Here is a 26,103-nt window from a genome sequence, read left to right as displayed (position 1 = left end):
TATAAAGTGGGTCCCCTTCCCCCGTTTTAAATTGGTTGCGCTCTCCCAGAGTCTCTCAGGAGAGGTGCTCTTGGCGTCTTGCGTGGACAGTTCTTCATTATGTGGGGCATGTGTATGCGACCCTTGGCCCTCTCTCACAAAATACTTTCGCTTCACATATTCATCTTTACCGGCAACCCTCTTCTTCAGCCACACGTTTCTAACCCCCTTGGTTGAATACCACTAAGTATCTGATTCCTGGAAGATTTGTTTTCAAGCCCAAGCATTGTCTTTTATCTTCTTTTTACAGACTTTTGCTTCTTAGGTAAAAGCAATCTGTTATCTAATACCTGCTGTATGTCAGGCACTGTGTTGGGCTTTGTACATTATAAATTACCTTTTATAAAGGAAGTATTGGCTATATTTTATGGATGAGGAAACTGAAGACCAGAGATAATTAATAATTTGTCTAGGGCTCAGTGAAAGTTGTAAATTAGTTATAAATTATTATTATAAATTAAGAAAAGTAGTTTTATGAACTTTGTGATTAATTTGGCCCTACTACTACATGGGGTTCACAAGGAAACTTTGGTTCTAGGGTCTGGATACTTGTCAGGGCTTTGGGAGGATGAGGTATATAGTCCCCAGGTCTTCTCCACATTTCCAGAGTAAGTTAGGAATGGAGTAGGGTTAATATTGGTGAGGCGACTCTTAGTTGGGTAAATATCAGTGTTCCACAAGGAGTTCCTGCCTGCTAGGAGATGCACACTTCTTTTTTTTTTTTTTTAAGATTTTATTTATTTATTTGACAGGGAGAGAGACAGCCAGCAAGAAAGGGAACACAAGCAGGGGGAGTGGGAGAGGGAGAAGCAGGCTCCCAGCGGAGCAGGGAGCCTGATGCAGGGCTCGATCCCAGGACCTTGGGATCATGCCCTGGGCCGAAGGCAGATGCTTAACAACTGAGCCACCCAGGTGCCCCGGAGATGCACACTTCTTAAGAACACTTTGGACACTTGACTCTTGGGAAGCAGTAAGCAGCAGGAGTATCTCTATTTTAGTCTTGATACCAACGGTAACATGCCTCCTCTCTTCTGATAATAGAGTGCCCTCTTCCAGAATTCCGTAGGAGAGATTTACCCCTGCACGGTGATGGTTCCTTCTAAGTCAGAGAGGCATTCTGGTTGTGAAGTAAGCTGAGATGAAGTGATAGTGTGGTCATCACGTGCTGATGAAAGTTTCTCCCACTTGAAGTAGCTCTTCCTGTTAATAGTTCACATGGGTCCCTAGAGATATTGCACATGTACATTAAATACTTACACATTATTCATTTAGTTTCTCAGAGGTTAGAAGTGGAACTTTCCTTATATATTTTTTTAAGATTTATTTGCTTTAGAGAGGGCAGGTGTGGTGGGGGAGCAGAGGGAAAGGGAGAGAGAAAATCTCAAGCAGACTCCCCACGAAGCAGGGAGCCTGATACGGGGGCTCAATCTCACAACCCTGAGATCACAACCTGAGCCGAAACCAAGAGTTGGACACTTAACCAGCTGCACCACTCAGGTATCCCCAGAACTTTCCCTATTAAGCTCCTAAACCATAGTGTGTCCCCCATGTTAGAAAACTTACTGGGTTCTCTATATAAACCACACTGTTTATTTCCTAAAACTTTTTTTAAGTTCTTCTTCCACCCCCTCCAGTTACGGAGTGTCCTTCCTAGCCGGGTGATACAGGACTGTCGCTCCTCATTCTTCTCCTGTATTTTAACTGATCAGTGTTGTTAAAAGAAGCTCTCCTTTCATACGGACTTCCTCTGGATTCCGCACTTGTGTCTTCCATTTAGGTTCTGTTTTACTTGGCATTCTTGCCAGTTCTCTTTCCCTCTTCCTACTGAACCCACCTTTTTTTCTTTCTTTTTTTAATTGAAGAATAATTAACATACTATTGTTTTAGTTTCAGGTGTACAACATAGTGATTTGATATTTATGTACAGTATGAAGTGGTTACCACAGTAATTCTAGTTACCATCTGTCACCATGCAAAGTTGCTACGACATTATTGATTATATTCCCTGTGTTGTACATTACATCCCTGTGTTATTTATGTTATTACTGGAAGAGCTCTTAATCCCCTTTACCTATCTTGTGCATCCCTCCACTACCCTCCCCTTTGGCACCCATGAGTTCTTTGTATCTGTGAGTTTGTCTGTTTTGTTTTCTTTGTTAAATTGTTTTGTTTCTAGATTCTACATATAAATGAAATCATATGGTACTTGTCATTGTCTGATTTATTTCACTTAGCATAGTACCCTTTAGGTCCATCCGTGTTGTGCATGTGGCAAGATTTCGTTCTTTTTTTTATGGCTGAGTAATTGCGTGTGTGTGTGTGTGTGTGTGTGTGTATCACATCTTCTTTACCCATTCATCTGTTGATCGACTTGGCTATTATAAATAATGCTGCAGTGAACATAGGGGTGTGTATGTCTTTTCAAGGTAGTGGGTTTGTTTCTTTTTTTTTCTTTTTGGATGAATACCTGCTGGATGGTATGGTAGTTCTATTTTTAGTTCTGTGAAGCACCTCCATACTGTTTTGCTTAGCGGCTGCATCAGTTTACATTCCCAGCAGCGTATAAGGGTTCCCCTTTTCTCCACATCCTCATCAAAACTTGATATTTCTTAGGGTACCTGGCTGGCTTAGTCGGTAGAGCATGCGACTCTTCATCTTGGGGTTATGAGTTTGAGCCCCATATTAGGCATGGAGTCTACTTTAAAAAAAAAAAAAAAACTTGTTATTTCTAGTCTTTTTGATAGTAGCCATTCTGACAGGTGTGTGATGGTACTATGTTGTGGCTTTGATTTGTGTTTTCCTGATGATCTTTTCATGTGTTTGTTGGCCATCTGGATGCCGCCTTTGGAAAAATGTCTATTTAGTTGACCTTACATTAGAACTTCTCTCTTTTATATGTTGGACTCAAAAGGTTGCCTCATTTGCTTCTAGAAGATCCTCAATAAGGCACTCTGTGTTTCAGTTCTGGTCTGTAGAATTCTGTAATATCAGAAATATGAGTAGCACTTGAGAACAACAGATTTCTTTTTTGAAGAAATGCTAGCCTAAGCTGATTGTGACTTGTGTGGGAAATGTTTTTATTTTTAGAAGGGACATTTCAAATGTAAATGAATCTGAAATCCTTAAATATCTTTATGTTGCAAGGTTTATATTAAGTGTATAAGGTGATGTGCTGTTTCAGCTTCAGAGAAGGAAGCCTGCTGTTGGTAATAGTGCCATCAGATGGTGGTAATTATTTGGTGGTTGTGTCTGGGTAGTTCCGCATGAGTCAAAGGCAGTGTGAAATGGCTGTACTGTTCAGATTAACCTCTGAAATGCACATATGTGTGTCATGAACCTGTTTGGAGCCTAGAAAATCAAGAAATCAGTTGAAACAGTGATCAGTCTATAAAGGGTAGTAATAAAATATTTGCATGTCCAAGTATGAAGCATCAAATGTTGTAACTACTTGGAAATTCAACTGTGAGTAGTTCTAATGTGTGGTGTTAGTGCTAGCAGTTTGCTTCATAATTAGTTTTATTATTTGATAGAAGGGAAAATATAATTTGAAAGCAGCATCTTTTTTTCTTATGGTAGCTAAAGCCCTTTGGTTAACAGAAACTTCCCTGATCTGGAATGTTAGGTTTCAAGGATTCAAAATTTGGGGATTGACAGTTCCTTAAAAATGTTTTTAACCAAATATAATTCTTTCTTAAAATATGAGTATACTTCTTGTTAAAAAGAAAAGAAATAGTTCTAAAATCCCTAACAATTTTAAAGATTAAATACTCAAGCGTAATTTGCTTTAAAAAAATATGTATGTAGAATCTTTAACTTTTTGTGCGTATGCGTTGGTAAGGGCTATAGCTGGGGCTGGATCTAGTTAAAAAGTGTTTAGGTACTTAGTATAACCCAACATAGAAACACACATAACAACTGCATTTCTCTGAGTCTTAGGTGATAGTAATTTTAATATGCATCATTGGTTTAATGATTACCTTTCTTGCAAGGAAGAGAGGTAGCGCCATTGTATTAAATGAACACATTTGGTTATATGATTCTCTTAATTTCAGAAATAGTAAAAAATGAGGAAAAAACAATGGAGGGATACGTACATTTTTCCTTTGTAAAAAAAATGTGTACATATATCTGAAATTGCTTTACCTAAGAAATTTTTAAGGTTTTACTGAATTTTTTTGTGTGATGGGAAATTTTAGTAAGTGCAGTACAGTGTATGGTTTCTACTGAATGAGGCCAGATTATATCTCTTACAAAAGTAAGGAAGCAAGCATAATTGCTTTCCATTCAAATCATGTTGAATACCTAATTTATCAGTATGTACTGTAAACCTGAAAATTGTGTGTAATAGACTGTTTAGTGTCTAAAATGATCAATGTATTGGTCTCTTAAGCTTTGTCTGATATCTTAATTTTTCAGATGCAATTCCTTAATTACTGCTCAGAATGTAGCCCTTACTTTATTTTTAGAAACCTCCCATTAGTCTTGTAGTTAAGGTGGGAGTCTTTGAAGAGGATGTCTCCTTACTGAAAAGCAAATGCATTCTGTTCCTATAATGATGCTTTGACACTAGCCCTGTAATACTCTAAGGGGTTTCTCCTTGAAATAGCAAGGATATTTATCACTTAGAAATTAGTTCATTCTACAATCTTTATCTTGAAAAAAAAAAAGCACTTTTTAAAAAGCTTTCTTTATTTTTCTCCTTTTTTCTTTGCAGAACTTATGATTCCCTTTCTTTACAAAGAGAATGTCAATATTGGACCTTTGGGCTCTAGAAAGGAATGCTGTGTACACCTGTTAACCTCTGGATTTTGCTTTGTAGTGATCAGTGTCCTTCTAGTTCCCTCTTGATTTCCTTTTTTTTTTTTTTTAAAGATTATTTATTTGTGAGAGAGAGAGAGAGAGCACAAGTGGGAGGGGCAGAGGGAGAGGGAGAGAGAATCCCAAGCGGACTCTGCATTGAGCAGGGAACACACCGCAGGGCTCAATCCCACAACCCCAAGATCAGGACCCGAGCTGGAACCAAGAGTCAGACACTCAAACGACTGGGCCACCCAGGTGCCCCCTTTCTTGATTTCTAAGAGTTTTGCTTGTACTTTGTTCTGAGATGGTTTTGAGAGCAATTGAATTCTAATGCGGGCTAAGCTGTGGCTTAGTAGTAGCTTCAAAGTCATTTTTCCTTTTTAGTTTTAATTTCTCTTTTATGCTTAGAAATCAGAAGTGATTAAGAAAACAAATCCCATTTCTGACCTAAGTCTTATTTCAAGATTTTTAAAAATGTTTAATAATAGGGGCATCCGAGTGGCTCAGTCAGTTGAGCATCTGCCTTCAGCTTGGGTCATGATCCCAGTGTCCTGGCATTGAGCCCCGCATTGGGCTCCCTGCTCGGCAGGGAGTCTGCTTCTCCCTCCCCCTGCTCTTGTGTTCTTGCTCTCTCTCTCCCTCCTCTCAAATAAGTAAAATCATTTTTTTAAATGTTTAATAATACGTTTTATGTTAGTCCGTATAGCCAAAGTAAGATTATTTCAACATGAGGCTGTAGCCACATTTTGGGTAATCAGTGGCTACATGTGGCCAGTAGCCTGCCTCATTGGACAGCGCCACTCTATAAACTCTAGTATGTTGTACTATTTTTTTTTCCTTTAAGAAATTGTATAGGATTGGTGGTGGTCTTCTTTTAAGGAATTCGTCAGTGAAACCATCTGGGAGGGTTCTTTTTTGGAAAATTTAAAATTACTAATTCCGTTTATTTTCATAGTTATAGATCTGTTCAGGTTATCTATTTCCTCTTGCGTGACTTTAGGTAATTTCAAGGAATTGGTCATTTACACTAAATTGTCAAATTTTTGCTTATAGAGTTGTTTGTAGTACCCTTTGTTATTTTAATGCTTTCTCTGTCTGTAGTGATAATCTCTCATTCTTTCTTCTTTTTTAAGATTTTATTTATTTATTTATTTATTTATTTATTTATTTGAGAGAGAGAGAGAGAGAGTGCATGCACCTGGGGGGAGGAACAGAGGGAGAAGGACAAGCAGACTCCACGCTGAGGGCAGAGCCCAACATGGGGCTTGATTCCACAACCCTGAGATTGTGACGAGCCAAAATCAAGAGTCGGATGCTTACCAGCTGAGCCACCCAGGCGCCCCTCTTCTCTCATTCTTGATGTTTTGTTTCCTTCTCCTTTTTTCTTGATAGATTTTTTAATTTTATTGTTCTTTTCAGAAAAACAGCCTTTAGTTTCATTGACTTTTCTTTCTTTTTCTGTTTTCAATTATATGGATTTCTGCCTTTAATATTATTTGTCCCTTCTGCTTGATATGGATTTATTTTATTCTTTTTTTTTAAAGATTTTATTTATTTATTTATTTGACAGAGCGAGAGAGCACAAGCAGAGGGAGCAGCAGAGGGAGAGGGAGAAACATACTCCCCGCTGAGCAGGGAGCCTGATGTGGGGCTCAATCCCAGGACCCTGGGATCATGACCTGAGCTGAAGGCAGATGCTAACCGACTGAGCCACCCAGGCGCCCTTGGGTTTATTTTATTCTTTTACCAGTTTCTTAAGATGGAAGCTAATGTTGACCTGAGACCTTTCTTTTATAATATAGGTGTTTAATACTCTTTTCTTAGCCTGTTTGGACTGCTGTAACAAACTTCTATAGATTAGGTGGGTTGTAAACAACAGCAATTTATTTCCCACATTCTAGAGTCTGGGAAGTCTAAGATCAAAACCCCAGCAGATTTGGTGTCTGGTGAGGGACTGCTTCCTAGTTCACAGAAGGCTGTCTTGTATGTTCTCACATGGCAGAAAGGGGTAAGGGAGCTCTCTGGGTGGTTTTATTTTATTTTATTTTATTTTATTTTATTTTATTTTATTTTTGTTTTTATAAGGGCAGTAATCCCATTCTTGAAGGCTCTACCCTCACAACCTAATCATCTCCCTAGGCCCCACCTCCACATGGAATCACATTGAAGATTAGGTTTCAACATAAGAATTTGGGGACAGGGGCACAAACACTTATTTTACAGCAACTGTATATTTCCCTCTAAGCACTACTTTTAGCTATATAGCACGGATTTTGAAACATTGTATTTTTATTTTCACTCAGTTGAAAATATTTTCTAATTTCCCTTGAGATTCCCTGTTTGACCCATGGGTTATATGGAAGTGTGTTGTTTATTCCCAAATGTTTGGTGGTTTTTCTGTTATCTTGTTAATCATTTCTAGTTTCATTCCATTATGGTCAGGGAACACAGTTTATATGACTTCAGTTCTTTTAAATTTGTCAAGACGTTTTTGACCCAGGAGATATGGTCTGTCTTGTTGGTGAATATTTCATGCATACTTTAAAAGAATGTTTATTTTGCTGTTGTGCATGGAGTGTTGTATAATGTTAGTTAGATCCAGTTGGTTGAGGATGTTCAGTTTCTCTGTGTCTTTATTATTTGCTTGTTTGGTCTAATAGTTCTGTTATTGGAAAAAAAAAAAGTGTTGAAGTCTCCAGCTACAGCTTTTGATTTGCGTATTTCTTCTTTCAGTTCTGTCAGTGTTTGGTCCATATATTTTAAAGCTCAGTTGTTAGGTACATACACATTTAAAATTATGTCTTCTAAGTGAATGACCCATTTATTATTGTGTAATGTCCCCCTTTTCCCTGGTAATTTTCTTCACTCTGAAGTCTACTTTGTCTGATACTAATATAGCCATTCTAGCTTTCTTTGATTAGGGTTTGCATGATATATCCTTTTCCACCCTTTTACTTCAAACCTACCTATGTCTTATATTTGGAATTTCTAGGAGACAGCATATGGTTGGGCCATTTGTTCCCCCAGTCTGATAATCTCTGTCTTCTAATTGGTATGTTTAGACTACTCACATTTATTGTAATTATTGATATATTTGAATTAAGTTCAACCATTTTGTTTTCTGTTCTCTTATTTGAGGGACTTTTAAGTCTGTTATATCACTAAACTTATTAGTTATTTGCAGTTAAATTCTTTTAAAAGTATATTTTTTCTGGGGCACCTGGGTGGCTCAGTCAGTTAAGCATCTGCCTTCAGCTCAGGTCATGATCCCTGGGTCCTGGGATCGAGTCCCACCTTGGGCTCCTTGCTCAGCTGAGAGTCTGCTTCTCCCTTTCCCTCTGCTGTTCTCCCTGCTTGTACTCTCTCTCTCTGTCAAATAAATAAAACCTAAAAAGAGGTGTATTTTTTCTGACAATAAAAGAAATATAGAACTTAGAGAATACAAAAAATATAAAGAACAAAACAAAACATTTACTCTACTGATATAAACACTGTTAATGTATGTATCCAATATTAAAAACAAAAAAAATTTATTTTTCAAATTTGATGTTATGGTACAGATAGTTGTGTAAACTACTTTTTTTCCTACTCACTAATATTTTAGGATCATTCTCCTGTTATTAAATACTTTCAAAAGCACAATTTTTAGTAGTTGAATACCATTTCATTGGATTACTATTAATCAAAATTTGTAGATAATTCTTTTTTTTTTTTTTTAAGAGCAGGAGAGAAACAGAGACTGGAGCAGGAAGGGGCAGACGGCGAGGTAGAGAGAGAATCTTAAGCAGGCTCCATGCCCAGAGTGGAGCCCTACATGGGGCTTGATTTCACATCCCAGAGGTCATGACCTGAGCTGAAATCAAGAGTCAGACACTTAACCAGTTGAGCCACCCTGGCTGCCCTAGATAATTCTTTAAAAAAAAAAATTGCGGTAAAATTCTAAAGTTACAACTTTATGGCATTTAGTACATGCACAGTATTGTGCAGTCATCAACTATTTAGTTCCCACACATTTTTAGCACCCCTAAAGGAAACCCCTTACCCATTAAACAGTCACTCTCTATTGTCACAGCCTCTGGCAACCACTAATGTGCTTTCTATCTCTGTGGGTCCTTGATTCTTTTTGCTGAGGTGGGGCAAAGTGTATAAATAGTGATCAAATACTAAATGTATTAGGCAGGGGCTCCTGGGTGGCTCAGTCATTAAGTCTGCCTTCAGCTCAGGGCGTGATCCCAGGGTGCTGGGATCGAGCCTGCGTCAGAGTCCCTGCTCAATGGGGAGCCTGCTTCTTCTTCTCCCGCTCCCCCCTGCTTGTGCTCTCTTGTTCTGTCAGATAAATAAATAAAATCTTAAAAAAAAAAAATCCATAAGCCTCTAGGCAGGCCAACTAAGATAAAAAAGAAGACACAAATTACTAAAATAAGAAATGAAAGAAGGAACATTACTACAGATCCCATGGACATTAAAAGGATAATAAAGGCATATTATGAGCAACTCTGTGCCTAGATGTAATAGACCAATTCCTTGAAAGATACAATCTGCCAAAGCTTACACAGGAAGAAATAGAAAATATGAGTATGCTTTTATCTATTAAAGAAATTGAATCAACAATAACCTCACAAAACAGAAAGCACCAGGCTCAGATGGATTTACTGGGAATTCTACCAAACACTTAAGAAAGAAATTATACTACTTATCTAGAATCTCTTCCAGAAGACAGAAGCAGAGGGAATACTTCCTAACTCATTCTGTGAGACCAGCATTATTCTAATACCAAAATCAGACAGAGGTATTATAAGAAAAGAAGACCAAAGACTGTTATCTCTCATGAACATAGATGCTAATATCCCTTTTTTTTTTAAAAGATTTTATTTATTAGAGAGGAAGAGAGTGAGCAGAAGCAGGGGGAGGGGCAGAGAGAGAAGCAGACTCCGTGCTGAGTAGGGAGCCCGACATGGGACCCTGAGATCGTGACCTGAGTGGAAGGCAGATGCTTAACCAAGTGAGCCACCCAGGTGCCCCTAGACGCTAATATTTTTAACGAAATAAAGCAAACCCAATCCAACAATGTATAAAAATAATTATACATACTATGATAAGAAGAATTTATACCAGATGTACAAGTCTGGTTCACCACTCAACAATCAATGAATGTAATCCATTACCTCAAGAGGCTAAGAAGAAAAATGACATATTCTCATCAATAGATGCAGGAAAACCATTTGTCAAAATCCAGCACCCATTCATGGTTAAACTATTGGAAAACTATGAATAGAGGGGAATTTTCTCTACTTGATAAAGAATATCTATAAAAAACCTCCAGCTAACATCATAATAGTTAGAAATTAGAAACTTTCCCTCTAAGATCAGAAATAAGGCAAGGAAGAGGCATCATACTGGAAGTTCTAGCTAATGCGATAAGACAGTGAAAAGAAATAAGGTATATAGGTTGGGAAGGAAGAGCTAAAACCGTACTTTTTTGCAGATGACATGATTATCTATGTAGATAATCTGAAAAATGACAAAACTCTTGGAACTAATAAGCAATTATAACAAAGTTGCAAGATACAAAGTTAATATGTAAAAGTCAACCACTTTCCTACATACTAGCAATGAACAACTTGAATTTGAAATTAAAAGCACATTACTGTTTATGTTAGCCTCCCCCCAAAATGAAATACCTAAGTATAAATCTATCACAATATGAACAAGGTTTATATGAGGAAAACAACACAGCTCTGATGAAAGAAATCAAAGAATTAAGTAAGTCTTAGAGAGGTTTTCCATGTTCACTGGTAGGAAGACAATATCTTCAAGATGCTATTTCTTTCCAGCTTGATCTTAGATTCAACACATTCTCATTCAAAATTCCAGCAAGTTTTTGTGTGGATATCAACTGATTGATCCTAAATTTTATATGAAGATGCAAAAGACCCAGAATAGCCAGCTCACATTGGAGAAAGAGAAAGGTGGAGAAATGACACTCCCTGACTTCAAGACTTGCTATGTAAAGCCACAGTGATCAAGACCATTTGGTATTGGTGAAAGAAGAAAGAAATAGATCAATAGAACAGAATAGAAAGTCCAGAAATGGATACAAATAGAGTCAGCTGATCTTTGATAAAGAAGCAAAGACAATGGAGAAAAGATAGTCTTTCAACAGATAGTGCTGGATCAACTAGGTGTCGACATGCAAAGAAATGAATCTAAACACAGACCTTATATTCTTTGCAAAAATTAACTCAAAATGTGTCATAAACCTACATGTAAAATAGATATCGCACCAGAGAAGGTATACAGGTCACATATAAGTATATGAAAAGATGTTCATTATCATGTCAGAGAATTGTAAATTAAATTAAAGCAAGTTGCTAGTATCCACCTATTAGAATGCCCCAAATCCAGAATATTGACAACACCAAGTGCTGGTGAGGATGTGAAGCCACAGGAACTCTCATTTATTGTGGGCGTGAATGCACAGTGAATGTACAGTCGCTTTGGAAGGCAGTTTGGCAGTTTCTTATAAAACTAAAATACTCCTGTGTTTATAACTGTTTTATTCATAATTGCAAAAGCTTGGAAGCAACCAAGATGTCTATCAGTAGGTAAATGAGTAAATAAACTGAGGTACATCCAGACAATGGAATACTTCCAGAACTAAAAAGAAATGAGCTTTCAGTCCATGAAAAGGCATGGAGAAACTTTAAATGCATATCTCGAAGTGAAAGAAGCCGATTTGAAAAGGCTACATCCTGTGTAATTCCTATATGACATTCTGGAAAAGGCAAAACTGGAGACATTAAAAAGATCAGTGATGGCCAGGGTTTGGGGGAGGGAGGGATGAATAGGCAGAACACAGAGGATTTTTAGGACGGTGAAGTTATTCTGTATGGTACCATAGTGGTGGATACACATCATTATGCGTTTATCAAAACCCATGGAATGTACAACACCAAGGTGACCTCTAATATAAACTATGGACTTGGGTCATAGTGCTGTGCCTGTGTGGGTTCATTGATTATAAAAAGTGTCACTTTGGTGTGGACTGTTGATAGTGGAGGAGGCTGTACATATGTGCAGAGAGTGTACATGCTTCTTCCCAGTTTTGCTGTGAACCTGAAAACTGCTCTGAAAAATAAAGTCTGGAAAAATAGTAAAGTCTGGAAAAATAGTGAAGTCTATAAAAATGCTTCTTAATAATAAACATTAGAAAATAACCTTATTTTAACTAAATAGATTCAGATTGGTGGCGGGAAAAAGGCACCACATTTCCAGACTGCAATAAAATAAGCATAAACTCTGGTTGAGTGTGACTTGTGCAGTTTGGCATGAGTGAGGGTTCTGTGTGGGACAGAATGGGAAATGGATTGGAGGTGTGTACTCTGAGGAATATTTACACCACCAGTCATCTGGAAGAGAGATGAGTAGCAGGCCGTCATGGCCCAGACTAAGGGGCCAAAGAGGGGCATCTTTATATGCTATGTACCTCAGATGTGAGCGAGTGGGGAGATTGACTTTCTTTTGTAGGATTGAGAAGTCCAGATGGTCGTGAGTGAGCCCTAAGATCCCTTGTGTGTGGACGTTGCTAGACCTACTTCAGTTTAGGGATGAGTACTCATTCATTTCTCCAAAGCTCTCTGCCCACATCTGAGCCAGGAAGATAATTTGGCCTATTAAGAGGCTGCAATGGAAATGAAGAGGACAGGGTGCTCGTGCAAGTTGTGCCAGACCAAAGAAATGAAGGAGAAAGTGAAAAATGCGCAGAGGAGGAGAATGAAGAAACATTTAGAAAGTTCTGCTTTGTCACTGTCTTTGACTCTGACTTGTCAGTGAATTCACGTGATGTCTGTAATGTAATTCTCTTCGGAGAGAACGTTGAGGGGGAGGGGTTTTGTTTTGCTGGTTCTTGCATTGGCCCTGCTTGGGTGGTGATGTTGACAGGCAGCAGTTTCTCTGAAGCCAGAAACAAAGCCTGTCCTCTTTTAGGAGGAGGGGGAAGGGAGAGCAGAGTTACTGTAGTGTATTACCAGATCTCTAGGACAGAAAAGCTTTCACCAGGAATAACTAGTTACCATCAGTAATGCTGTTTTATACTTTTTATCCATAATTACTTCAAAGATAAGGTTTGAATTTCCAAAAAAGACAAATGGGGCCTATGTCTTGTTATGCTTAAAGTATTCAAAACATACGTAGTAACTCCATAGAAAGGTATCAGAGTCCTTAATTAAACTTCATCTTAGAAGCATGTGTACAAAGAGGAATGGCCTTTTTAAAAAAAAGATAGTTTGAATTAGGTAAGTCAGTTGGTAGTCTTAAAATTTGACTTTCTGATGAACTAAATACTTACTTGGAAGTACTTATGCTCACATACTTCTATTTTACACTATCCTTTGATAAAAATAACTGTAAATACCAAGAAGTTCCAAGTGTGTCCCAGTCAGACTGGTTGAGAAATTCAGCAGTAGTAGTGAAACAATAAGAACACCAGCCATCTTTCTACCTATTTGCATATAAAATGGATAATATTTAAATATTAAGTCCTTTTATCCAGTGTTACATTTAAGTGCTTTTCAACATAACTGCCAAAATGATTGTTAAAATGTCAGGTTAATCTGTGTATTTTTATGCCCGTTTCTTAAGTTTGGCTATTAATGTGCTGTAGCTATAGTTTTGGTTCCCTGCATTATTCTTAAACCTAATTGTACTTAAATTTACATTAGTACTTTAAGTTGCTTCAGTGTACTTGAAATCTATCTTAATTTTCTGCAGTTGTGCTATTACCCACTCAGATTATGCTTTATTAGTAAGCTATAGAAGTTTAAGTAATGAGGATGTTAATATTTCCATCTCTTCTGCCAAGAATAGTTGTCTCCGGGGGCGCCTGGGTGGCACAGCGGTTAAGCGTCTGCCTTTGGCTCAGGGCGTGATTCCGGCGTTACGGAATCGAGCCCCACGTCAGGCTCCTCCACTATGAGCCTGCTTCTTCCTCTCCCACTCCCCCTACTTGTGTTCCCTCTCTCGCTGGCTGTCTCTATCTCTGTCAAATAAATAAATAAAATCTTTAAAAAAAAAAAAAAAAAGAATAGTTGTCTCCCCGTTAACTATTATCTATTTCCTCGTTGGTGGAACACTCAAAACTGACCAGGGGTGGGAGTGCTGCATGGTGTTTCAGATAAGCGCTAGATTAGGATTCAAAAGAGCTGACTTCTGTTCTTGTTTTTAATTCTGCCACATAATATATTACTGATTGGCCTTGAACAAGGACTGACTTAAAGTTACTCGGCCTCAGGATATTTTTTGCTTATTTGTTTTAATTGTGGTGAAATACGCGTTAACAAAATTTACCATCTTAACCATTTTTAAGTATACAATTTAGTGGCATTAAGTACATTCACATTGTTATGCAACCGTCATCACCATCTACCTCTAGTATTTTTATCTTGCAAAACTGAAACTCTGTACCCGTGAAATAATAACTTCTCATTTCTCTCTGTAGCCCTTGACATCGCCATCCTACTTTCTGTCTCTATGAATTTGACTCTTCTAGGTACCTCATGTAAGTGGTATCATATAATATTACAGTATTTGTCCTTTTGTGACTGGCTTATTTCATTTAGCATAATGTCCTGAAGGTTCATCCAAGCTGTAGCATGGTTCAGAAGTTCCTTCCTTTTTAAGGTTGAATAATACTCAATTATATGTATATACCACACTTTTAGAATGCATTCATACATCTTTGGACACTTGGATTGCTTCTACCTTTTGATATTACGAATAATGTGCTGTGAATATGGGTATAGAAATATTTCTTTGAGAGCCTACTTTTAGTTCTTTGGGGATCTACCTAGAAGTGGAATTGCTGAACCATATGACAGTTGTATTTTTAATTTTTTGAGGAACCGATGTACTGTTTTCATAGCGACTATACCATTTTACTCTCCCACCAACAGTGCACAAGAGTTCCAATTTCTCCACATCCTTGCCAACACTTGTTATTTTCTGTTTTTTGATAGTAGGCATCCTAATGGGTGTGAGGTGGTATCTCGTAGTTTTGATCTGCATTTCCCTAATGATTAGTGATGTTGAGCATCTTTTCATGTGCTTGTTGCCCATTCAGCTTGCCTATTCAAGTCATTTTTTAATCATTTTCTTTTTTTAAAGATTTTATTTATTTGTGAGAGAAATTGAGAGTGAGCACAAGTGGGTGGAGGGGCAGAGGAAGAGGGAGAAACAGACTCCCGGCTGAGCAGGGGGCCTGATACGGGGCTCCATCCTGGACCCTGAGACCATGACCTGAGCCAAAGGCAGACGCTTAACTGACTGAGCCCTCCGGGTACCCCAGGTTTTTGGGGTTTTTTCAGTAGTAGTTCTTTATATATTCTGGGTGTTAACCCCTTATGAAATACGCAGTTTGTACATACTTTCTCTCTTCTATGGGTTGCCTTTTCACTTTGTTGTGTCCTTTGATACACAAAGGTTTTAATTTGATGTAGTCCAATGTATTTTTTCTTTGGTTGCCTGTGCTTTTTTTGTCATATCCAGGAAATGATTTCCAAATCCAATGTCATGGAGCTTCCTCTCTCTGTTTTCTTCTAAGAGTTTTATAGTTTAGGCTGTGATGTTTAGGTCTTTGATCCATTTTGAGTTAATTTTTGTGAATGGTATGAGGTAAGTGTCAAACTTTATTATTTTGCATATGATATTCAGTTTTCCCAATACCATTTGTTGAAAAGACTGTCCTTTCCGCTTTGAATGGCTTTGCCTGTTTTGTCGGAAATCATTTGACCATGTATGTGAGGTCATGTTTGTGAGGGTTTGTTTCTGAACTCTCTTCTCTTCTGTTGGTCTGTATATCTTTTTAACAATACCACACTGTTTTGATTATTGTAGTGCTATGATAAGTTGTGAGGGTTTGTTTCTGAACTCTCTTCTCTTCTGTTGGTCTGTATATCTTTTTAACAATACCACACTGTTTTGATTATTGTAGTGCTATGATAAGTTGTGAAATCAGGAATTGTGAGACTTCCAGCTTCCTTCTTTTTCAAAATTGTTTTGGCTATTGAAAATTGTTATTGCTTTAGTGATGCTAAGAGCAATCAAAGGGTTCAAGTAGTGATAGCCTGATCCCTCCATTGCAGAGGTCCTCCGGGTCAACCAGCCTTTGCCTAATGGTTTCATTCATTGATGATTATTGCCTGAATCATTTTGTCAGGGGTTACAAAGTGATTATTTCTTCTACATACATTAGCTGGAGTAGTTCTGGGATAAAAAAAAAAAAGTTTTCTTCATCAACAATGACATTCTGAAATTCAGTTTTATAATAAGGCTAGATTAAATGCTTTATTCTTTACCTTTAATTGCTAGTTTTTAGAGGAAGGAGTTGGTGCTCTAGTTGCTTTCAGTGAAACTAATGATCGAGGAGGGACAGTTTAAGGTTATATACCCTTACAGGTATCCTAAACTCTTAGATTTCATATATGAAACCTATTTTAGTTCATTGTAGTTAGGGGCCCAAGAATCTGTATTTTTCACACGCAAGCCCCATGATGTTGATGTAGGTGGTCTGCAGAGCAGACTGCTATAAAGTAATATCACTGGTTACTGTTTGTTGTGTTGTCTTCCATGCCACAGGTGGTGGTCACTGACAAGTTAATGCCCAATCTTATCAAAGTAATTGATTTTTTAAATTACGGCATTAAATGTTAACTTGCCTAAGTAAGGAGGTCTTTTCTGCTTTTTGTTTTACTGTTATGGTTACGGTCCTTTAGCTATAGTTAGACAAAGCCAATCATCAGACATTACTCTTAACATTGACTGACTTCCAACAGGGCAACACAGTAAACATTTTTTTTTTAAGATTTTATTTATTTATTTGTCAGAGAGAGAGAGCGCGCGCACAAACAGGGGGAGAGTCAGGCAGAGGGAGAAGCAGGCTCCCTGAGCACCGAGCCCATTGCGGGACTCAATCCCAGGACCCCAGGATCATGACCTGAGCTGAAGGCAGACACTTAACCGACTGAGCCACCCAGGCGTCCCTTTTTGTTTGTTTTTTAATGCTACGTACTTAAATGGTGCTAAGTAATTGTGCATAAATAACTTGCTGTTTATTGTGCATCTGTCCTGTGCCACTCACCATCCTACAGAATTTATCTCCAGTCCTTACTCTGTCTCCCTTTGACCTAAGTTTGTTTGTTTGTTTTTGTTTTCTTTTTGTTGTTTGTTATTGTTTGTTTTTTTCAGTATCTAAGGCATTTCTTCTATTGCTCAGTCACAATTTAGGAATGATATATTTAGAGGAGTCTCCCATTACTGCCTCCTTCAGCCAGATACCCATTTTTATTTATTCATTTATGGATTATCTGTACAGTGTTGTTTGTTTTGCTTTGTCTTGCAAATACTAGCCAATATATGTAATTTTGATCCTTTTCTTACACAAAAGTATCATAACTGTATAGATACTGATCTGCATCTTACTTTTTCCCCCCCTCACTTAATAATATATTCTGGAGATCACTCTAGAAATCTTCATTCCATTTTATGGCTGTGGAGTATCCCTTCAGGTAGATGTGTCCTCATTTATCCAGCCAGTCACTACTGATGGACATTCAGGTTTCTAAAAATTTCTTGCTTTTACGTATAATATAGTGCTGTTATTTCCTCCAGCTTCTTCCCCATTTCGCTGCTCTCCTTCATAGCAAAACACCTTGGAAAATTTTGAATCAGTAATGGCTATCTTCACCTCGTTTTCTGGATTCCTAAATTTTTTCCATCAGGCTTCTGTCCCCACCAGTCCATTGAAACTGCTCTTTTCAAAACACCAGGGACCTACATGATGCTACCTCCAATGCTTTGTTCTCACTTCTCAGCCTTACTTGAATTATTTGCTGCGCGGGACCCAATCAATGACTCCGTCCTCCTTGAAACACTTGTGACTAGGCTTCTGGAACACCATATACTCCTGGGTTTTCTTAATTCTTGAGGCTGTTCCGCGCCCCCCCCCCCCCCTTGTCATTGAATGAATGCATTCCTCTTTCCTGTGGTATCAGCTGATGGCTGGGCCTGCTCGGCCCACTTCAGGGGAGGGCTGTCTGTACAAGCAGCCCACTTCAGGGGAGGGCTGTCTGTACAAGGGAGTAGGAAGGGGTGGAGTCTCTGCATCTAGAAGTTGAGGCTGAGAGCCAGGAGAGAGGAAGGCTTCTGGTTTCAAAGGTCACCTGAAACAAGCCCAAAGTCTGACACAACCAGAATTTATTGGTGTAATACGGTGAGGGCAGGTTCCCCAGGGGAACTGTGGAATGCCACACAACAAGAGGGAGAAGGGAAGTGGCCTTCATAAGGTTTGGGTTCCTTCATAAGGTTTGGGTTCACGCTCTAAGGGAAATGGGGGTCAATTTTGGATTGGTTGCTATTTCTGAGGCAGGATTAGAAGGGAGGATTAATTAGGGTTTGGGTGCTATCTTGGGCAGTTTAACAATTAACAATCCTTAGTAATCGATGCTACAACAAAATGGGTCTGGGGGCATCATTGGTAAGAAAGCAGTAGTCAGAGGATTGTTAGAGCATTTTATAGCCACTACAGGACCTTGGGAGAAATTATGTTTTCTCTTACCTTTGCACCTGCCTTTTCCGGCAAGTGTCTGTCCTTCCAGCCCAGTTAAGGGCAGGGTTTTTTTCTTTTTCATTCTGAGCTGATTTTCATCTTTGATCTCAGATGTTTTTACTCTTTTAGTTCCATGGCACTGATGTCCTGGATTTGGGAGTAGAGGTTCTTGTTTCCTAAGACTGAAGCCAGTTTAAATGGTCACTCTAGGGGCGCCTGGGTGGCGCAGTCGTTAAAGAGTCTGCCTTCAGCTCAGGGCGTGATCCTGGCGTTCCGGGATCGAGTCCCACATCGGGCTCCTCCGCTGGGAGCCTGCTTCTTCCTCTCTCGCTCGCCTGCTGTGTTCCCTCTCTCACTGACTGTCTCTCTGTCACATAAATAAATAAAATCTTTAAAAATAAAAATTAAAAAAAAATGGTCACTCTAGCCCCGCCCCCCCAAATTAAGGTAAAAGCTCATAATTTTTTTAAAAACTTTTTTTAAATGTATTTGACAGAGATAGAGACAGCCAGCGAGAGAGGGAACACAAGCAGGGGGAGTGGGAGAGGAAGAAGCAGGCTCATAGCGGAGGAGCCTGATGTGGGGCTCGATCCCGTAACGCCGGGATCACGCCCTGAGCCGAAGGCAGACGCCCAACTGCTGTGCCACCCAGGCGCCCCAAGCTCATAATTTTTAAATAGGGCATGATTACCTTCGAGGTATGAAGTAGGAATAGTTTCTTTGTTTTTGCCATTTCAGCTTTTCTTTTTGAGCCCCTCACCCTATTAGGGGCCCCAGGGACCCTTCACCATCTCATCTTATCCAGGCTTTCACTGTTTTTCTTAAGCCTTTTTCTTCTTCGCTTTGTGAACTTGTGCCTGGTGGTTGATTTGATGAGTTTAAGGTAGCTTAATATAGTCCTTTGGGGGGCATTTGCATTTTAAAAGGAAATTCCTGAGAATAATACTGAAACCAAGGAACAAGGTTCTAATGCATTTGTGGCAAGGTGGGGTGGGAAGTGAGGATGGGTAGGGAACAGAGTTTGAGCCGAGGCATGACTCAGAACAGCTGATGAACTGGAGCCTGGCTCTACCCTTTTCCCCCTTAGATGTTGAGGTAGGTGGTGTGTTGATCAGACAAAGCGAAAGTATCTGAGTGCCTGGGCATTGTCATGGCAGCTCTGTGTTGAGTAAATAATGTGTAAACGTAGACTAGAAGTTGAGACTAGGCAGATTAGTGCTGACAGTTGGAAGTGCCTCCTTTTCCCAGTGGTACACACACACTGCTGCCTCGGTAGTTCCAAGAGACCGACACGAACATGTTGAGACGTGCTCATAATACTGACCTTTGCACTGCTTGCTGTCTAGGATTGTTTCAGTCCATAGGCTGGCAGTGCTCAAAGTCTTCTTGCAAGCCTCCATCACAGGAGGTAGGCAGTACGTTCTCAGCTCTCCTGTGGAGATGAAATGTGAACCTATAGCTTGTAGCCAAGCGGTTGACTAGAGCTTGTGTACGTCTCCAGATCCAAGCTGTTTCTTAACCCACAGGGCAAATGTGAGGGTCCTGTTGTGCTTTGAAGATGCATTGAACTTTAGGAAGGATTTGAATCCACATCTCCAAACCTAGATGTGACCTCCATGGTTGTCTTCCGTGTGCGTGCTGACTAAAGCCAGGCTGTGTCTCCTGGCGTTGTGGCATTCTTGTCTCACGACTCCTTGGGACAAGCCCAAGGTGTTTGCTCTAGGGATCAGAAGCCTACAAGATGTCAGTCCTAGCCACAGTTTGAACCACTTCGAGGTGTCTTTGTAAACCGAATTTGTAAAAGTTGTGCTTTCTTAAGTCCCCTGGCCTTTTCTCTTGGGAAGCCCAGACCCAAGTGGAACATATCGATGCGGCAGATTATTGCTTTCTTTAAGTGACTTCTGTCTGCATCTTGTGCAGGCCAGATGCATGCTCTGGAAGACATTGGGCAGCTTCAGCCTAACATGCACGTCAAGATGATGGCTCGTTTGTATAGTTGTTGCTGTTCCCTCTGTCTGAAGACTATTAACTGGCCCTTGCTGCTGTACTGAGAAGGGGCTGCACAGGAAAAGAGAGCATATAGGAGTGAACTCATGTGTCTAGTTTTAAATGGATGTCTTGTTAGAATGAAGATGTCAACATTGGCGCATTACTGTTAACTGAACTCCAGACTTTATTTAGATTTTTTTTGTTTTTTAAATATGGAACACTTCATGAATTTGCATGTCATCCTTGCGCAGGGGCCATGCTAATCTCTATATCGTTCCAATTTTAGTGTATGTGCTGCCAAAGTGAGCACAGACTTTATTTAGATTTTGTCAGTTCTATTCATGACCTCTTTCTGTTCCCAGAATCCAGTCTCTGGTACCACATTACGTGTAGTTGTCTTATCTTTCAGTCTCCTCTGATCTGTGATAGTTTCTCGGTCTTTTCTGTTTCTCATGACCTGTGACCATTTGGAGGAATACTGGCAGGTATCCTTTATAATGTACCCCAGTTTGAGCTTTTCCGATGTTTTCCTCAATTTAGACTGATTTTATAGATTTGGGGAAGAATACTACAGAGGTGAAGTGCCTTACCAGGGGTTCCTGATATTTATATAACATCACTGGTGATATTAGCATTGGCCACTTGATTAAATTGTTTGGTTGCCAGTTTCTCCATTGTAAAGTTACTACTTTCCTCTTTCCGTACTCTGTTCTTTGGAAGTAAATTACTAAGTTTGTCCCACACTCAGGATGGGTTGGGGGATTTATAGAATTAAGCTCCATCTCTTAGAAGGGGGAGTATCTATATATATTATTTGCAGTTCTTATGTAAAGAAATTTGTCTCTAATTGCCCGTTTGTTTAGTCATTTATTTATATCACTATGGACTCATGTGTATCTATTTTATACTTTGAGTTATAATCCAATACTACGTTATTTGTTTTATTGCTCAAATTATTCCAGCTTTGGCCAGAAGGAGCTCTTTTCAGGTATCTCCTGGATCCCTGTGACATAACTCCTGTCCCTTTGTTTGTTGTTGTTGTTTTTTAACACTTTCTTACTTTCTGATACTACAAAGATATTCCAGGCTCATCTTATATTTTCCATGTCTTAGCCCCAGCATCAGCCATTTCTCTGAGGAACGCTTGTTTTTTGTTTTTTGTTTTTTTTGAGAATGCTATTCAGAAACTACTGGGCACTGGGAATGTTCAGTGCTATTAGACTGTCGTTACTTCTAGGCCTTCTCAACAGGTAGAGCTGGGTAACGTGTGTACGCATGCTAAACTCTGTAAAGAGATGGATCTATTATTGTTTCGTCATCTTTATATATATTAAGATAAACATGAGTTGATACTGATGTCTCTGACTTTAATCCAGTACCACGGAGTTCATTTTAGAATGCCTTCCTTTCTTTCTCATCTGTAATATCCTTCTTCAACAATGAGAAACCTTGCTCCCAGCATTTCACTATTCATTTACTTATTCAACCCCAGTATACGTGTACCCATGTTGTGCATGTATTATAACCCATACCCCCACAAGAAACAAACTTACCAGTTTGCATATTGTATTGATTTTTAGCAATTCTATTGTGGTGGACAAATAGGTGTTTGTTTATGTTTATCATGTGATTTGATCTGTGATTCTCACATTCAGATATATGCAATTTTTTTTTAACATTCCTGCCATAATCTGAGATGTCTTTGTACTTCAGCATGGTTCATTAAGATTATGGAGTTGGGCTTCAAGTAAAATATTTTCCTTTTTTTTTTTAATGCAGGGCTTGAATTCATGACCCCAAGATCAGGACCTGAGCCGAGATCAAAAGTTGGATGCCCAACCAACTGAGCCACCCAGGAGCCCCAAAATATTTTCCTTTTACTCTGCATTTCTAATATCCTAAACTTAAATAAAAAGTTCATGTTCTCTCTTTAGTAATTTATTATACATTTCTACAAAAGGAAGTTTATACTTATTAAAGTTATGTACTTACTAAAGGTTTTGTATGTAAAAGGGACAAGTTGACTGAAACTATTTATAGTACCATCTAGCTCCAAAGTCCTGGCTCAGGAGCGCCTGGGTGGCTCAGTTGGTTAAATGTCTGCCTTCAGCTCAGGTCATGATCCCGGGGTCCTGGGATCGAGCCCCACATCGGGCTCCCTGCTCGGCGGGAGGCCTGCTTCTCCCTCTCCCCTACCTGTTGCTCCCCCTACTTGTGTTCTTTCTCTCTGTCAAATAAAATCTTAAAAACAAACAAACAAACAAAAAACCAAAGTCCTGGCTCAGGTGGTTTTTGAAAAACATCTTAAGGGAAGACATTCTAAAATCAGTTTCTCCATTTGCTTACTAACCCCTGAATGTGTCAGCTTGGCACTTGATTCTACGTTATTGGCTACTTTTCTAGGACATCCCGTTGGCCCATTCTTGTTATTGGTACCAAAGATCATATGTGTTTGTGGGTAAAGATACTATGGCCTGGAAAATGGGCTGTAGTTCCCTAGGTTCTTGGTTCCCAAGTTCCTGTTGAGGAAAAATGAGTATGAGTTGTAAAAGCTATTCTGAGAGTTGAGTGTTCTCGTTCTTCATGTAAGTTGGCTTTTAACTTGAAGTCCGATCTTGGGCCCATCACTTCTACCTCCAGATCCTTTATGTAGAAAGTGCAGCCATTCCATTAGATGACCCCTAAGATTCCTTACAGCTATGATTTTATCATCACAAATAGTAAAATATGTGGCTGACAGTTCTTATCTCAGTAATTAAGGCATTCTGGCAAGAATTGGAAATGGTCAGCCTCTCTGAAACAAGCTTATCTGGTCCATTTTTATCACCCTTTTTATTTGATTAACACACTCATTCACACTGTGCACAGGATGAACACATTCTAAAACAGGAGGGCCAGCGGTAGTACCTAGATGGGTCAGATTGCACTGTGTAGAAGGAATATTTTGCTGTTCATACTGACCCATCATGGTAATAACTTGGGAGGATCAGAATTAGAGTGTTCATTGTTGGTGTTTATGAATCAGTGGTTTCTTAAATGGCCTTCTCTTTAGAGGTACTGTGTAAAATCTGTGAGCAGTACAGAAGAATAGCCAAGGTGAGAGAGTGCAGTGGCTTATGTCTGATATGGCCCAATGAGCTATGTGAAAGAAGCTTTAGTTCTTAAAGCCAGGGGGGAAAGTGTCACTAGTCTCATACACTGATAACAGTCTTCAGAAGACTGTCCTTTCTCTTCTCATAAGCATTTAGTGTCCTGAGCACAGTGAAGGAGGCATATGACCTGTAACTGAGTATGTGAAACATATCATGTACTTACAAAAGGACTGGAAAAGAGACGGTAAGAGAGAAGTAAGAATTAATGTACTGTAAGATAGGGCACATCAATTTGGGAAAAGCAAAGAACAGAGTGAAGAGATGTTGCCTTTGGTTAGAACGCGAGGCTAGGAAGGCATGGAATGAATCTCCCTCAGCTGCCTGCCACTGAACTGTTCTTTAAGGCCTACGTCATGTTGGTTGATGAGCTGGACTTAGAGCTTTGAATGAAAGTCCTCTGCCCCAGCATTCCTGGCACCATCCCACGTTTCCGAGCGAAGTGGCGTGCTGCCTATCCCGGGTTCCAGCGTTAGCAGGTTGAGCTTCTGTGGCACTAGTTTACATGAGGACTCACATATGCCATCATGAAAAGCGTCTGGAATGGATTACCATTCCTTGGTGTCCTGCTTGTGCCGCTAGTGGCTGCAGAGTTGCAAATTCCAGAAGTGAACAGCAGATGTCACTGCGTCTCCACTTACTGGGCTTCTGGCTCCTAGCTGTTCACAGACGACCAAGTTTTTATGGAGCTCGCAAACCACTGAACACAGAGTATTTAAGGCCTTCATTAGAGACCGAACCCAGATTGAAAATTGAGAATAAGCACAGCCCAAGAGGGTTTTCCTTGTTTTCTTTCACTATTCTTTTTAGTGTTTGTGGGTTTTTTTTTTCCCCTATTCTTAATATTATCTGTATTTTGGTGTAGGTAACTGATGAAATTTATTAGCCTTTTCTTATCAATCATTCAGCAGTTATTTAGGAGCCTTGGACAACTTTTCACATTTGTTTCAGCTGGGTTTACACTTAAAAGCTTCTGGGCCTTACTGTAGCTTGCTTTTTAAAAGCTTTCCAGCAGGAAAGTTGATGTCACTGTTTTCTAAATTGAGGTGCAGAACATCAAATGAAACTGTCTCTTTATTCTTCTGTTTGAACCTTTGGCTTCGGCAGTTGAGGAAATAACTGAATTATGACCAAAAGTCCTGTGGTGCATCTTTTTAAAACAAATCTCTTATGGTTTCAGTGTAGATGGTGGGGTTTCCCTATATGACAAAGGCAAAGTTGGTGTTAAATTAGGTTATTTTAGAAGGTGTTAAATTAGATTAAATTAGAATATATTTAGAGTATATTTTAGAATATATTTAGAAATATATTAATATTTAGAAATATTAAATTTTTGGCATCCTTTGATCACATAGATCATTAGAGAAAAAAACCCAGGTGATACTTGCCTTAATAGTCGGGGTTAGTGCTGGTTTACACGTGTGTCCTGCTGTCGTTATTGTTTCCCCCTTTACTCTCAGTTGTCCTAGTTTGGACGATATGTTGTCACTCTAAATTGCTCAAAGAGGTGGGGGAGGGGGTCGTTGATAGGTTGCAATTCTAGGAATTATAAGTATCTTTTGGCTTAAGAATTATGCCTGCCTTGAGTTTTCTAAGTTACATACATTCAAGCTAAAGCAAAAACCACAAAGAGCTTATAATTCTGGGAAAACAGTTTTTAGGTTTCTATCTATAGATCATTGTTCTCTGGAGCAGTGATTTCCAAATATGGCTGTGCATCAGAATCAACTGGTAACCTTTTAACAAATACTTTCACGGGTCTTACCATAGACCTGTACTGAAAGTGTACTGGAGTTTGAACATGACATTACCAAAAATGTAGAAATGCATGCAGTGCAAATGTACTAGGCTACTTTGTCAGCTTGCTTTTAAAATTAGCACATAAAAAGACATTTCTTCCTATGGTTTGGGTGGCATTTGGGGGTTCTGGTGGTGGCTGCTTTGAGCCTTGAGGGTATGCCTGTCATTGACATGAGTTGCCTTTTTGTTTCAGATGTCATCTGGGTGATTCTCAGTGTGGAGGTGGGTGGACTTTTAGGAGTAACGCAGCAGCTGTCATCTTTTGAAACGGAGTTCAACACACAGCCACATCGCAAGGTAGAAGGAAACTTCAACCCGTTTGCCTCTCCCCAAAAGAACCGACAATCAGATGAAAACAACTTAAAAGACCCTGGGGGTTCCGGGTTCGACTCGATCAGCAAAAACACATGGGCTCCTGCTCCTGACCAAACCGAGCAAGATGAGAATAGACTCTCACAGAACTCTGTAAATCTGTCCCCCAGCAGTCACGCAAACAACTTATCAGTAGTGACTTACAGTAAGGTAGGTGCCCTCGGAGAAGAGGAGAAGGGGTAGGTGGTGGGCCTTGGGATTTGTGATACCCTTTCATGGCAAACCTAGAAGCCTAGAATGTTCTTTAAGACTGCTTAGCTCTCCTGCCAACAGCAACAATACAAAAACCTACCCCTTCTCCCCTCCCCCCCCCCAGTCTTCCTGTCCTGTGGATGTTACTTTATCCACATTTAT

The 26,103-nt window shown here is 39.4% G+C and overlaps 1 protein-coding gene and 1 non-coding gene across 4 annotated transcripts in view; one reads left to right on the top strand and one right to left on the bottom strand.

Moving 5' to 3' along the window:
• Positions 1-26,103, top strand: part of ILRUN (inflammation and lipid regulator with UBA-like and NBR1-like domains) — an 88,945-nt gene that overhangs the window by 44,253 nt on the left and 18,589 nt on the right. For 2 of the 3 annotated variants that reach the window (XM_026482694.4, XM_026482693.4), the window contains one exon: positions 25,571-25,899. In XM_026482694.4, the coding sequence (XP_026338479.1) occupies positions 25,571-25,899 (329 nt within the window). Of the gene's footprint in view, positions 1-14,335; positions 14,396-25,570; positions 25,900-26,103 lie in introns of all 3 variants that reach the window. The other variant, XM_057304799.1, reaches the window with a different exon arrangement.
• Positions 20,635-20,738, bottom strand: LOC113243912 (U6 spliceosomal RNA). The gene has a single exon (XR_003312247.1). It is a non-coding gene; the product is annotated as a U6 spliceosomal RNA (small nuclear RNA).

The sequence above is a fragment of the Ursus arctos genome, unplaced genomic scaffold (genome assembly GCF_023065955.2).
Source record: "Ursus arctos isolate Adak ecotype North America unplaced genomic scaffold, UrsArc2.0 scaffold_31, whole genome shotgun sequence".
Lineage (NCBI taxonomy): Eukaryota > Metazoa > Chordata > Mammalia > Carnivora > Ursidae > Ursus > Ursus arctos.
Note: the sequence above shows the minus strand (reverse complement) of the source record. Positions and strands in the feature narration are given on the sequence as shown.